The sequence below is a fragment of the Erpetoichthys calabaricus genome, chromosome 1 (genome assembly GCF_900747795.2).
Source record: "Erpetoichthys calabaricus chromosome 1, fErpCal1.3, whole genome shotgun sequence".
Taxonomy (NCBI): Eukaryota; Metazoa; Chordata; class Cladistia; order Polypteriformes; family Polypteridae; genus Erpetoichthys; species Erpetoichthys calabaricus.
This window is the reverse complement of record NC_041394.2, coordinates 21,086,469-21,101,404: the sequence shown is the minus strand read 5'-3', so window position 1 is coordinate 21,101,404 and position 14,936 is coordinate 21,086,469. Positions and strand designations below refer to the sequence as shown.

Below are 14,936 nucleotides of genomic sequence, written 5' to 3'. Positions count from 1 at the left end.
ACTAATCAAAATGCTCCACAAGGGATGGGATTACGGAGAATGTCATGAAGTGGAGTTTTCCACATGGCAGGAGGGCTGTGAGGGCTTCTAATGGCTTCACTGGCCAGGCCAGGCCTCCATTGCCTTCCTGGAAAGGGCCTCGCCCCACTAGGTGTAATCCCAGGTCCACTGGCCTGCCTCGGACTTTGAAGGCTTAAAGGGGAAAAACTGTAAAAAAATAAATAAACTTAAATGTCTTAAAAATATAACAAAAATCCAGTAGGAGGAGGGATGATCATAAACCCGTGGCTTGTGTATATATATGTAAACAAATCTTTATAAATAAAAAAGATTTACTGACAATGACATAAAATAAACTGAGCAAGGAAAGGGCAAAAAGGGACTTGTCTAAAAGGTAAGCTACAGCAAATAAATCCAGTCCACCAAGCAGACAAATCCAACAAGAAAGCGAAAGATAAGAAAATAACAGCAAATCCAACCAGAACCCAATACTTACAGAAACTCCACAATAAACGAATGATCTTCTCAGCAGGCATATAGTCAGAGGGCGGATTTATGAGTCGTGATGTCAGCATCGCCCCACCTCCTGAGGCTCCACCCGCAAGAAGCATAAGCACAATTAAAGGGACAATAGATAATAAACTTATAATAAGAAAAAATTCACCAAAAAAAAACAAAATTGTGACAAAATAATAATACAGTAGACCCCCAAATAACAAAATAAAAACAAACCACATACTGTAAATGCATGCTAATCATTGAGAGTAAACCCTTGGACTGCAGAGAGGTGGATGACAAAGAATCTTTATAAAAGAAGGATTTATTAAAACATTACTTTGGTATTTTTCAAGTCAAAGTTCTTTCTTCACAATCATGGTTTATATTACTTTGTCTCATAAAGTTGCATTCTAAACCAAAGCATTTTTTATACATTTTTTAAAATACCTTGTCTGTTCTCTCCCCGTGTCTGCGTGGATTTCCTCCCACAGTCCAAAGATATGCAGGTTAGGTGGATTGGCGATTCTGAATTGGCCCTAGTGTGTGCTTGGTGTTTGTGTGTGTGTGTGTGTGTGTGCGTGTGTGTCCTGCGGTGGGTTGGCACCCTGCCCAGGATTGGTTCCTGCTTTGTGTCCTGTGTTGGCTGGGATTGGCTCCAGCAGACCCCCATGACCCTGTGTTTGGATTCACCAGGTTGGAAAATGGATGGATGGATGGATGGATGGATGTCTGTTCTTACAGCTTACAATTGGACTAAAGGGTACATGAGTCCACAATTTAGCTTTAACAAAATCAGAAAATATAACAAAAGGCACAAAAAGCAAAAAAACTAATTTGCATCAAAGGCTATCTACAGCAACAAAGTCCAAATACACAAATTCAGAAATCAAAACTGAAGTCAGAAGAAAAATTTCCTTAAATCCAAGAAAAGCATTAGAATGGCAAACCTCCACAAAAGAGACGCACAACTCCTCCAAAGCTCATTCGATCAGCTGCCAGGAACTCGCCTTCCCAGCCTGCCTTTTAAAGTCAGGGGGAAGTTCCTTAGCGATGAGGTAAGAGTGGCCCCGCCTCATGGGGATCCACCCACAAAACACAAGGAACATACAATGCATTCGGAAAGTATTCACAGCGCATCACTTTTTCCACCTTTTGTTATTTAACAGCCTTATTCCAAAATGGATTAAATTCATGTTTTTCCTCAGAATTCTACACACAACACCCCATAATCACAATGTGAAAAAAGTTTACTTGAGGTTTTTGCAAATTTATTAAAAATAAAAAAACTGAGAAATCCCATGTACATAAGTATTCACAGCCTTTGCTCAATACTTTGTCGATGCCCCTTTGGCAGCAATTACAGCCTCAAGTCTTGTTGAATATGATGCCACAAGCTTGGCACACCTATCCTTGGCCAGTTTCGCCCATTCCTCTTTGCAGCACCTCTCAAGCTCCATCATGTTGGATGGGAAGCGTAAGTGCACAGCCATTTTAAGATCTCTCCAGAGATGTTCAATCGGATTCAAGTCTGGGCTCTGGCTGGGCCACTCAAGGACATTCACAGAGTTGTCCTGAAGCCACTCCTTTGATATCTTGGCTGTGTGCTTAGGGTCGTTGTCCTGCTGAAAGATGAACCGTCGCCCCAGTCTGAGGTCAAGAGCGCTCTGGAGCAGGTTTTCATCCAGGATGTCTCTGTACATTGCTGCAGTCATCTTTCCCTGTATCCTGACTAGTCTCCCAGTCCCTGCCGCTGAAAAACATCCCCACAGCATGATGCTGCCACCACCATGCTTCACTGTAGGGATGGTGCCAGGTTTCCTCCAAACGTGGCACTTGGCATTCACACCAAAGAGTTCAATCTTTGTCTCATCAGACCAGAGGATTTTCTTTCTCATGGTCTGAGAGTCCTTCAGGTGCCTTTTGGTAAACTCCAGGCGGACTGCCATGTGCCTTTTACTAAGGAGTTGCTTCCATCTGGCCACTCTACCATACAGGCCTGATTGGTGGATTGCAGCAGAGATGGTTGTCCTTCTGGAAGGTTCTCCTCTCTCCACAGAGGACCTCTGGAGCTCTGACAGAGTGACCATTGGGTTCTTGGTCACCTCCCTGACTAAGGCCCTTCTCCCCCGATCACTCAGTTTAGATGGCTGGCCAGCTCTAGGAAGAGTCCTGGTGGTTTCGAACTTCTTCCACTTACGGATGATGGAGGCCACTGTGCTCATTGGGACCTTCAAAGCAGCAGACATTTTTCTGTAACCTTCCACAGATTTGTGCCTCGAGACAATCCTGTCTCAGAGGTCTACAGACAATTTCTTTGACTTCATGCTTGGTTTGTGCTCTGACATGAACTGTCAACTGTGGGACCTTATATAGACAGGTGTGTGCCTTTCCAAATCATGTCCAGTCAACTGAATTTACCACAGGTGGACTCCAATGAAGCTGCAGAAACATCTCAAGGATGATCAGTGGAAACAGGATGCACCTTTTGGCAAAGGCTGTGAATACTTATGTACATGTGCTTTCTCAATTTTTTTATTTTTAATAAATTTGCAAAAACCTCAAGTAAACTTTTTTCACGTTGTCATTATGGGGTGTTGTGTGTAGAATTCTGAGGAAAAAAATGAATTTAATCCATTTTGGAATAAGGCTGTAACATAACAAAATGTGGAAAAAGTGATGTGCTGTGAATACTTTCTGGATGCATTGTATTAGAGCAAAGTTACAAACATAGAAACAAAATAATAAATTAGTGGATAATGCGTAATTAGGCAACTATTAAATATTAAGAGAAACAATCAAAACCCACGAGCAAAAAAAGAATAATATAAGAAATTTAAATATAAGCCAGGGCAGGAACCCCGGTAAAAACATAATGTTGTCTGTGTCCCCACAACCTCTTCTTGTCCAATAGGTTGCAGACCACCAAAGCGCTACAGCATGGCAATAACTGGCTGACTGGTTTTGTGGTATTCCACCAAAAAAAATGTAAAAATTAAAAATTGAAGAGTAGATAACAAGTGGAAAGAAATCATTGAAAAACAGAGTGTGCCGAGAAGCTGTATGCACTGGGAAAAAAAACACACACAAAATTGAACAAAAGAAAAAAAAGTTGTGAAGTGTCATTGAAAATAGAGGTTGTGATAAATAATTAAAAAAACCCACAGAATATGGAGGAAGAAATGCATTTCCTGGAAGAGGCATGCAGTGCAGGGGAAATATTAAATTTCTTTAAAGAACACAAGGACACGGAGTCGTGATGAAAATAAAACATACGCTGCTAAGAAGATGAAAGTGGGAGAGAGTGGTGCGTGTTTATATATTCGGTGACAAATCCCTCAGTCTGAACCTTCTACAGACAGCACCATTTATTACACGGTGGATTCAGGGAGTCTTCAGACCCCCTCACTTTCTACACATTTTTTTATTGTGTTGTAAATTTAATTTTATACAGTATGGATACATTTGGAAGGATTTCAGCTTTTGATTTTTAATAAATTTGCAAACCTTTCTGAAAACATGTTGTCACTTTGTCATTATGGCTTATTTAGTGTGGATTGAGGGTCAAAAATGGCAAATGTATTCATTTAAAATGAAATCTACAACAGAATAAAGTGTGCAGAAAGTGAAGGGTACTGAAGACTCTCCGAGTCCACTATGTGGTGCGGCTGTCAGAAAATGTAGCAAAGATGCCAGTAAGGTTCAATTACTGTAATAAAGTACATCGTGGCATTTTTGGTATGAAAATCCTGGTGGGGCCATACTAGACATTCCCATTCTGTGCCCACACGTCTCTAATGCTAACATGAGCTTACCTGACTAATCACGTCTAATGCTAATGATAAGTGAAACATGCATGTTCAGACACCTTTCATGCCTCAAAAAAAAAAATCAGCCAATGACATGCTGGCGCCTGGTCTGTCTCGACTGGCAGCACATCATTGTGATATTCTCATTATCTGACAAAATACAACCATTTAGATTTAAAAATTGGTCAAATCAATTGGCTAATGAATTGTATAAACTGAACAAACAACACCTCTAGTGTAGAATTTAATGACTTTGATGTGTAAAACGATAAGACTTATTAACACAAACGAGCCATGCAGGCTACATACACTATGTAACATGAACCTAAGACTCTGGGCCTGTTTGATGGTAGCACTGTGGCATAGCAGGTCTGTTTTAATAAATAAACTAGGGGGCTTCGCCCCCTGCTCACTTTGCTCGCCAACCCCCGTGTTTGGTTTTCCGGATACACACTTTTAAGATTTTTTTTTCTTTGAATTGTTGCTATTTCATTAGTTTCACTTTTATTTCAGAACAATATTTGGAATCTTTCAAGTCCCAACATGCTGAATCTTTTCAATGAGCTCCGTGAGACATGTGTTTAATGACTTTGTACCAAAATTCAGGATAGGTTTCTCTGTTTGGAATTTCAGCACAGACAAAACGATCGACATCATCATCAGCAGTTCATTTTTTTTTTGCAAAGTAACCAATGTGAGGTAAACCCCATTTTTGAAATTCTCTGACTTAAACTTCAAAGCCTTACAATATTTACATACTTCTGACATATCACCTATGTCCATATATTCGATCTCTATTCGCCTTTTCGTTATTTCTCCGAGTATTAATTTCTCTTTGTTTGCGCTAATGCGATGTTTACTTTCTTTGACACTTTCGTTTTTTTCTGCTTTCATATTCTGTATCTTGCTCTGCATGTGGTTTGTGTCTACGTTTTTTTTTTGTGTCCTTTGAATTCCACTGTTTTTATTATCTCTAACCTGCTCTACATGTGTTTGGCCTCCTTGTTTTTAAACCTCTTTATGACGTTTTACTTTGTTTTCTACTCTTTGTCTTTTATTTTTGACCTCGCTTTGTCCTGCTATTTTTCAATGACACCTGGTCGGTGGTGATTATTTTCCCTTTTTTCAAGTAATAATTTCCGTTTGTTTGTGCCACTACGATCTTAACTTTCTTTTTTTTGATACTTACTAATTTTCCTGCTTTCATAGTCTTTAATTTTCTCTTCATTTGTATCGTACCGTTGTTTTTTTTGAGCCTTTCGAATTCCACTGCTTTCATAATCTCTAAACTGCTCTGCATGTTTATGGCACCAATGGTTTTGAACGTCTTTATGAAGTTCTACTTTGTCTTTTACTCTTTGTCTTTTAATTCTGAGCCCGATTGGACGTGCTTTTTTTCAATTCCACTTGTTCCGGGCTGATTATTACTTTCCTTATTTTCTGAATTTGCACCCCGATTATTCTTTTTCTTTTTTGCATTATTTCTCTCCAACACTTTTGAGTTTATTTTCTCCGCGCAGCTCTTTCTTCTTCGTTTAGTGGTCTACGTTTCATCTATAACGTATTGTCCTTATATGCTTTATATGCACAGAGAGCCCTGGATCTGTGTGTGCTCAAAGCCTTGACACGACTGAGTGTTTTGCTGCCCGTGGTCTTATTTGATATTTGGTGTAAGTAGGGCGTGTCTTGCAAGAATCTCATGTTCTACGTCCCCGCGAGACGGTTCTGGGTCAATCTCTTGGCACAAAGTCTCATGTTTAAGGTTCCCGTGAGACACTCGGTGGCCAATCTCTATCGTCTCCCTAGTCTTTCTCTCCCAGGATTTTTTTTATAATAGAGAGATAGCAGGAGCTGGAATTGGAGTCCACCTGTGGTAAATTCAGTTGACTGGACATGATTTGGAAAGGCACACACCTGTCTATATAAGGTCCCACAGTTTACAGTTCATGTCAGAGCACAAACCAAGCATGAAGTCAAAGGAATTGTCTGTAAACCTCCGAGACAGGATTGTCTCGAGGCACAAATCTGGGGAAGGTTACAGAAAACTTTTCTGCTGCTTTGAAGGTCCCAGTGAGCACAGTGGCCTCCATCATCTGTAAGTAGAAGAAGTTCGAAACCACCAGGACTCTTCCTAGAGCTTGCCGGCCATCTAAACTGAGCGATCGGGGGAGAAGGGCCTTAGTCAGGGAGGTGACCAAGAACCAGATGGTCACTCTGTCAGAGGTCCTCTGTGGAGAGAGGAGAATCTTCCAGAAGGACAACCATCTCTGCAGCAATCCACCAATCAGGCTTGTATGGTAGTGTGGCCAGACGGAAGCCACTCCTTAGTAAAAGGCACATGGCAGCCTGCCTGGAGTTTGCCAAAAGGCACCTGAAGGATTCTCAGATCATGAGAAAGAAAATTCTCTGGTCTGATGAGACAAAGATTGAACTCTTTGGTGTGAATGCCAGGCGTCACGTTTGGAGGAAACCAGGCACCGCTCATCACCAGGCCAATACCATTCCCTACAGTGAAGCATGGTGGTGGCAGCATCATGCTGTGGGGATGTTTTTCAGCAGCAGGGACTGGGAGACTAGTCAGGATAAAGGGAAAGATGACTGCAGCAATGTACAGAGACATCCTGGATGAAAACCTGCTCCAGAGCGCTCTTGACCTCAGACTGGGGCGACGGTTCATCTTTCAGCAGGACAATGACCCTAAGCACACAGCCAAGATATCAAAGGAGTGGCTTCAGGACAACTCTGTGAATGTCCTTGAGTGGCCCAGCCAGAGCCCAGACTTGAATCTGATTGAACATCTCTGGAGAGATCTTAAAATGGCTGTGCACCGACGCTTCCCATCCAACCTGATGGAGCTTGAGAGGTGCTGCAAAGAGGAATGGGCGAAACTGGCCAAGGAAAGGTGTGCCAAGCTTGTGGCATCATATTCAAAAAGACTTGAGGCTGTAATTGCTGCCAAAGGTGCATCGACAAAGTATTGAGCAAAGGCTGTGAATACTTATGTACATGGTTTTTCTCAGTTTTTTTATTTTTAATAAATCTGCAAAAACCTCAAGTAAACTTTTTTCACGTTGTCATTATGGGGTGTTGTGTGTAGAATTCTGAGGAAAAAAATGAATTTAATCCATTTTGGAATAAGGCTGTAACATAACAAAATGTGGAATACTTGTGTCAGTGTGAGCTTTTGGTTTTCTATATTTAGTACATTTCCAAAAATGTCTAAAATAATTTTTTTGCTTTGTCATTCTTTGGTATTACGTGTTGCTTGATGAAGGAAGGAATGAATTGAAATGAGTTTGGCATAAGGCTACAACATAGCAAAAGTGAAGGGGTCTGAATACTTTATGAAGGTGCGGTAGGTGAGTTGTGAGCAAAAAATGCCAAGTTGATGGAGGGCGTAAAGTTTGACACGAAGAGCCGCCCCAATGGCGTTACAGTACGTACAGGACAGAATGTGTTCATGGCTGAGCAATCGTCCAGTCAATACTTAAACACCCAGTCTGGCATGAATCTCACAGCCAAACGGGGTTGTCGTCGTCTCATAAATTCTTTGGTGTCTGAGGACCCACAACCCTGATTCTTTGGCCCCCTGTAATGCTGAGGTAGCTTGTTGCTCCCATAATTCCTCAGACTAATAAGTCAAGGGTAATTTTATAATATGCTTGCATTTCAGATTAATAATAGCAAATGTACAAAATAAAAGGAAACAAGAAGGCTGCCTCCATACTGCAGTTTTTTTTAAATGCCGCATCCCAAGACATCAGGCTTTGTCTTTTCAACAGCTTATGAGGGTTTTATAGCTTTTATTGCTGCAGTTCTAAATTGAACATTTCCTTTTATGGCGCATTAACCATATTTTTTTTTTCAGAAGGTGAGATTTGGAAAGCGGGGTTGGTGGGGGTGGGGGGGGCTTTGGTGGATTGTTGAAATGGATTTTGTTCAGACTGTAATGCCAGTTGCTGTTACTGTTTTCATTTGGAGATGGATGAACAGAAAGTCCGTCTTGAGCACCTCATCTATTTCACATTTTGCTTTGCTCTCGCTGTTTGCTTCATTGCCGTTCGGGAGCAGATGTTTCATTAAATGTTTCTGTTTATTTCTTTGCAGGCAGTCCAGTGGAGCAGTTATGAAGAACAGGTGAGCCACATCTGACACATTTGTCTTTTTTGTATTTTTTCAGCATTTCTTAATCTTTATGGCTGTAGTTAATATAGTGACCTTTCAGGATCATTTATTGTACAGCGTCATTCTGGGTCAATTTAGAGCTTTGCCATTACACAATGCACTGTGGCCCCTCATGCACCCTGATGTAACTGTATGGCCAGCAGCCATACTGCCTGCACTTCACAACAGGTAATCTACCAGAAGCTGAGCATATTTGGGTCTGGCCAGAACTTGATGTGGAGATCATCTAGGAAAAGCTTGAGTTATTGCTGAAAGAGGTGTTGATGAGGCCATCAGAGGTCTGTGTGTGGATGCCATTGCCCTAGTGGAGTGAAGGGGACACTGTGCTGAAAAAACGGGGCAGACTCTTTTTGATTATAAAAGATCCCTGGACATCTTTCGAAAAGAGTAGGGTGTTTCCTGATTTCTTGGCTAAATTGCCCACCACGGCCAGGTCATTCTGGTCTCCTGATCATCTTTTGCCTCTAACTGCCCAACTATCTCTCTTTCACCTCTTCACCATGTAATAGCTAATGATGCAAGAATGGCTGCCATTGCATCACCCATGTGGATGCTGGACATTGATGGTGGTTGAAGTGGCTCCCCACTCTTTATGTAAAATACTTAGAGTGTCTAGAAACTCCATCCATCCTTCCATTTTCCACTGTTTATTTGAAACCAGGGTGTGCGGGCAACAGTCTTAGCAGTGAGGCCCATACGTCCTTTTCCCCAACCACACTTGCCAACTCATATTATATGTTTCCAAAGTGTTCTCAGGCCATCTGGGAGATATAGTCCTCCTAGTGAGCCCCGGGTTTTCCCCAGGTTCTCCTTCCATCTGGTTTTACCCATAAAACCTCCACAGGGAGGCGTCCAGAGAGCATACATATCAGATGCCAGTACCACGTTAAATGCCTCCGAGCCTTTCCTAGATATCGGTGCTTCTCACCCTAATTCTAAGGGACAGCCCAGCCACCCTGCGGAGGAAGCTCATTTCAGCTGCTTCCACTTGTAACCTCTTTCTTTCAGTCATTACCCAAAGCTCATGACCACAGGTGAGGGTAGGGACGTAGTTTGACTGGTAAATCGAGAACTTCACCTTCTGACTCAGCTCCTTCTTCACCACTGCAGATTGGTATAGTAACCGCATAACTGCACTCACCACCTCAATCCATCTGTCAATCTATCCATCTCTTTTCCCCTCACTCATGAATAAGACCCTGAGGTACTTTAACTCCTCCACTTGAGGCAGTGACAAGATTCTAAAGCTACCGAACTAGACCCCCTCACCTTCTCGGCCAATATAAAATCACTATATAAGTACAACTCTCTTTCTAAAATAGCATGGGTCTTCTATTTGCCATAGTGCTTCCTACATACTGGTCTACTGTTGTTCCACAGATAGCCTCTGGTGGCGCTCCTGAGCCTGTCAGTTAGTCTCAGTTCTGCCCACTAAGCTAGGGTGCCAGTTCAACACTTATGGAGTTTTAGGCTGGCATCACCGAGTTTAGAGGATGGCTGATTGATACCAATGCAGCACACTGCAGGCCGTAATTTTTCCCCTGGAAAATGTATTTAGTGACCGCCCTTGTGCTTTATTCCACCCCAGGCAGTTCTGGGTACCCCGCTAGTACCATATAAAACACAAGCTGTGTAAGGACTGCTGCAGATTCAGATTTGTCTGATTTACTTGTGGAATATTTAGACGTGCGTAATTTCACGCAGAGGAATCTCTTTGCTCCCTAAGTCAATTTTCTTCAATGTATTTCTTTTTACTTTGTCTTGGGTCTGTTCAATTAATTACATCCACAAACCGCAGTATTTTGTAGAAGTGGGGAAAGTTAACAAGAGAAACAGCTCATTTGTTTGCTTCGAACTGTGGATTCCTTCAGAAGTAACCCCAAGAATACCACTTAACAATCCATCCATCCATCCATCTATTTTCAAACCCCCCAAATTCTGAAGAAAGGTCATTGGTCACAATGCAGGAGTCAACAATGGATACGGTGCCAATCAATCTCAGGGCACACTCGCCCACACATCCATACACACTTCAGGTAATAAGTCTTTGAGCACAGAAAGGTAGCAGGATATGGAGAGAATAGGGCGAAAGTACACTGACTGGATTGGGAATGTGAAGGTACTTATTGATGGAATCTATAAGAGAAACCTGAGGCCTAGATAAATAGATATGAAAGGCACTATATAATAGATAGATAGATAGATAGATAGATAGATAGATAGATAGATAGATAGATAGATAGATAGATAGATAGATAGTTATGAAATTTATCCTGTAGGATAGACAGGTATGAAAAGCACTACATTAGGCTGATAGATAATCAAATACACTACCTGATGTACAAATACATACGATGATAAACAGGCACTATATTGTAAACAGAGCATTCCCTGTCCTTGTGTCTCACAGCTTCATGTGGTATTTGTGGACCTCTGCATCTCCTAAACAGATCTTTGAAGGTCTTTGTGTTGATGTCGCCTTCCTTTTATGTTCTCTGGCTAACGGTCACCATGTTATTCTTTGATTCTGTTTTATGCAGTTCACAGTTGGCAGTATTGGATAGAGTGCGGTTCCAATGAATTGCAGTGCACACTCATGCACACCTTGCACTCATGCTGTGGTAATTTAGTGTTCATTTAATTTAGCATGTGAATATTTGGAAGGAAAGCTGAAGAATTTATTCAATATAAATAAATGCTGTGTCAGAATGTGCCACCCTCCACTTACTACATTTTATTTTCCAGTTAAAAAACTGAAGCAGAGTCTAAAAGCTTGAAAATCGACTTAGAAGAGGCTAATCATTCAATTATATTCCAATCAAAGGTTTCATTAAAGAGACGTCTATAAAAGATAATATGCTAATAGAGACATGATGGCTTTTAATATAATAACCTTAGGAAAAGAAAACAGTCCTATATAAAGGCTTACTTTAAACCTCTTTTATTTTTGTGTGAAACGCTTGGCCACTAAATTTCCGTCCATGTCTTAATTCAGTCTAGGAGAGGAGTTCTACCGAGAAGCCATTGAGCACTGCAGAAGCTACAACACGCGGCTGTGTGCAGAGAGGAGCATGCGGCTGCCGTTTCTTGACTCCCAGACTGGCGTGGCGCAGAACAACTGCTACATCTGGATGGAGAAGACCCATCGAGGCCCAGGTAAGCCTATCCCTTGTGATGTGTGAGGGATCTATGCTAGAACTATGTAGAGGTCTGTACAATTTATAAGTAAAGTTGGATAAACTGTTGAAAGTCCATATGAAATTACTTTCATTTTCTCTGTTTGTGGTTCAGATTGGTGATATCTATTTTTTAAATAACCCTAACAAATTAAACCAAATGATATAATTTAGATTTAGATAAGGATAATTGAAGATAGATATATGCAACTATATATATATATATATACTGTATATATATGTATGCATATACTATATATATATATATATATATATATATATATATATATATATATATATATATATATATATATACAGTACATCCGGAAAGTATTCACAGCGCATCACTTTTTCCACATTTTGTTTTGTTACAGCCTTATTCCAAAATGGATTAAATTCATTTTTTTCCTCAGAATTCTACACACAACACCCCATAATGACAACGTGAAAACAGTTTACTTGAGGTTTTTGCAAATTTATTAAAAATAAAAAAACTGAGAAATCCCATGTCCATAAGTGTTCACAGCCTTTGCTCAATACTTTGTCGATGCACCTTTGGCAGCAATTACAGCCTCAAGTCTTGTTGAATATGATGCCACAAGCTTGGCACACCTATCCTTGGCCAGTTTTGCCCATTCCTCTTTGCAGCACCTCTCAAGCTCCATCTTGTTGGATGGGAAGCGTTGGTGCACAGCCATTTTAAGATCTCTCCAGAGATGTTCAATCAGATTCAAGTCTGGGCTCTGGCTGGGCCACTCAAGGACATTCACAGAGTTGTCCTGAAGCCACTCCTTTGATATCTTGGCTGTGTGCTTAGGGTCGTTGTCCTGCTGAAAGATGAACCGTCGCCCCAGTCTGAGGTCAAGAGCGCTCTGGAGCAGGTTTTCATGCAGGATGTCTCTGTACATTGCTGCAGTCATCTTTCCCTTTATCCTGACTAGTCTCCCAGTCCCTGCTGCTGAAAAACATCCCCACAGCATGATGCTGCCACCACCCTGCTTCACTGTAGGGATGGTGCCAGGTTTCCTCCAAACGTGACACCTGGCATTCACACCAAAGAGTTCAATCTTTGTCTCATCAGACCAGAGAATTTTCTTTCTCATGGTCTGAGAGTCCTTCAGGTGCCTTTTGGCAAACTCCAGACAGGCTGCCATGTGCCTTTTACTAAGGAGTTGCTTCCGTCTGGCCACTCTACCATACAGGCCTGATTGATGGATTGCTGCAGAGATGGTTGTCCTTCTGGAAGGTTCTCCTCTCTCCACAGAGGACCTCTGGAGCTCTGACAGAGTGACCATCGGGTTCTTGGTCACCTCCCTGACTAAGGCCCTTCTCCCCCAGTCGCTCAGTTTAGATGGCCGACCAGCTCTAGGAAGAGTCCTGGTGGTTTCGAACTTCTTCCACTTATGGATGATGGAGGCCACTGTACTCATTGGGACCTTCAAAGCAGCAGAAATTTTTCTGTAACCTTCCCCAGATTTCTGCCTCGAGACAATTCTGTCTCTGAGGCCTACAGACAATTCCTGTACATGTGCTTTCTCAATTATTTTATTTTTAGTAAATTTGCAAAAACGTCAAGTAAACTTTTTTTACGTTGTCCTTATGGGGTGTTGTGTGTAGAATTCTGAGGAAAAAATTAATTTAATCCAACTGGAGATGACGTCATCCTTTGAGCCGGAATCGGAAGTGGTGCCGTTAGGGTTGAATCGGGCAGAATTTCCCATATTTGGTCTGCAGAAATAACAGAGGAAGGTTTAGTGCACCCTGTCTCCCCCTTGCCTGGCGTGGAATTACCTTCATTTAGTCCATTCAGCTTCCTCCTATGCGCATGTATGTGACAATATATATACATTGATGCGGGCTCCAGCTGGGGCCCTTGCCCAGCCGGGATACCCCTGTGGTAGAAGGAATGGGGGAGAGGGCATATTCAGGGCAATACCTCACCCGGAACATGAAAGGGCAACCCCCCTGGCTTACACAGGACACCTGGACAATTTCTGAACCCTGGGTTTCAGCACTTCTGCCACACTCAAGTGCCCTATAAAAGGGGCCACCTCACTCCATTCAGGGAATCAGAGTCAGGAGGAAGTGGATGAAGCTTGCTGGGAGAGGATTGGAGGCAGAGAGAAGGAAAAGAGAATTGTACTATGCTGCGGAGAGCAGAGAAATGTGCACCCCAGCTGTAAATAAATGGGTGTGCTGGACAGGAACTCATGTCCTGCCTGTCTGTGTCAGGTTGAGGTAGCTGTACACGCTCTGGTGGTTCACAATATATTTATATACTATGGGGCTTTGCCCCTGCTCACTTCGCTTGCCAACCCCTTCCCCCCCACCAGTGCTATGCGCCCTTTCGTGAAGAGGGGGGCTGAATGCACCCCAAGGAGATGTGGTCGCTCCTCTGATGATACAATGGTGATAAACGGTGATACAATGGAAAACAAATACCAGTAGTTTTTTTTTAACCTCTTCTTTGCTCGATCAGCTGCTGGCTTGCTGCTGCTGCCGTACTGCATGATCTGCATTTCGTGCGGCGCTTTGAATTTTTAAAAGCCTGAACAGCACCTGTCCTTTTGTCTCAATGCCTTGTCTCTCTTGTCCCCAAGACATCCTCAAACACTATGCGATCTATTTTCGCATCTTATTTCACCGAATAATATTTTCCGTTTGTTTGTGCTAATGTGGTCTTTACTCTCATTTTTTTGAGACTTTTGAATTTTTCTACTTCCATTATCACTAACCTGCTCTGCATGTGTTTCACGGAACTTGCGTCTAAAGTTTGTAAGTATGACGTGACTTGTCAACTCGCAGGACGTGAAAGTGTCTCTCTGTCTCTCTTCAAAAGATCTCTCTTCCAAAAATTGTGTCTTGTCGTAGGAAAAAAGTCTTGTATCGTCGCAAGATTGTTTATAATACATTATATATATATATATATATATATATATATATATATATATATATATATATATATATATATATATATATATACTGTACATACACAAAACACAGTAACAAACAACACAAAACATTGATTTACACTAGCTTAGTTCTCTCTGATCTTTTACTCTCCAATAGAAAAGGCTAATAACTTATGAATTCTGATCTTTCACACAGTCAAGATGGATAAGTTCTTTGGCTAGTTATTATGTTTTCTATAACGGTGGATTTGCTCACAGCTTGTCTGCACTAGTAAACCAGGCACTAGACTCAGCTCCTGTGTGTGTGTGTGTGAGTTCTGTGAAGCTTCTCTGAACGTTCCTAAATAATTTTAAGAAGA

The 14,936-nt window shown here is 41.7% G+C and overlaps 1 protein-coding gene across 2 annotated transcripts in view; it reads left to right on the top strand.

The window, feature by feature from the left end:
* dpf1 (double PHD fingers 1) overlaps window positions 1-14,936 on the top strand; it is a 412,154-nt gene that overhangs the window by 136,583 nt on the left and 260,635 nt on the right. For both annotated transcript variants that reach the window (XM_051934320.1, XM_051934323.1), the window contains exons 2-3: window positions 8,412-8,441; window positions 11,485-11,645. In XM_051934320.1, the coding sequence (XP_051790280.1) occupies window positions 8,412-8,441; window positions 11,485-11,645 (191 nt within the window). The remainder of the gene's footprint in view (window positions 1-8,411; window positions 8,442-11,484; window positions 11,646-14,936) is intronic.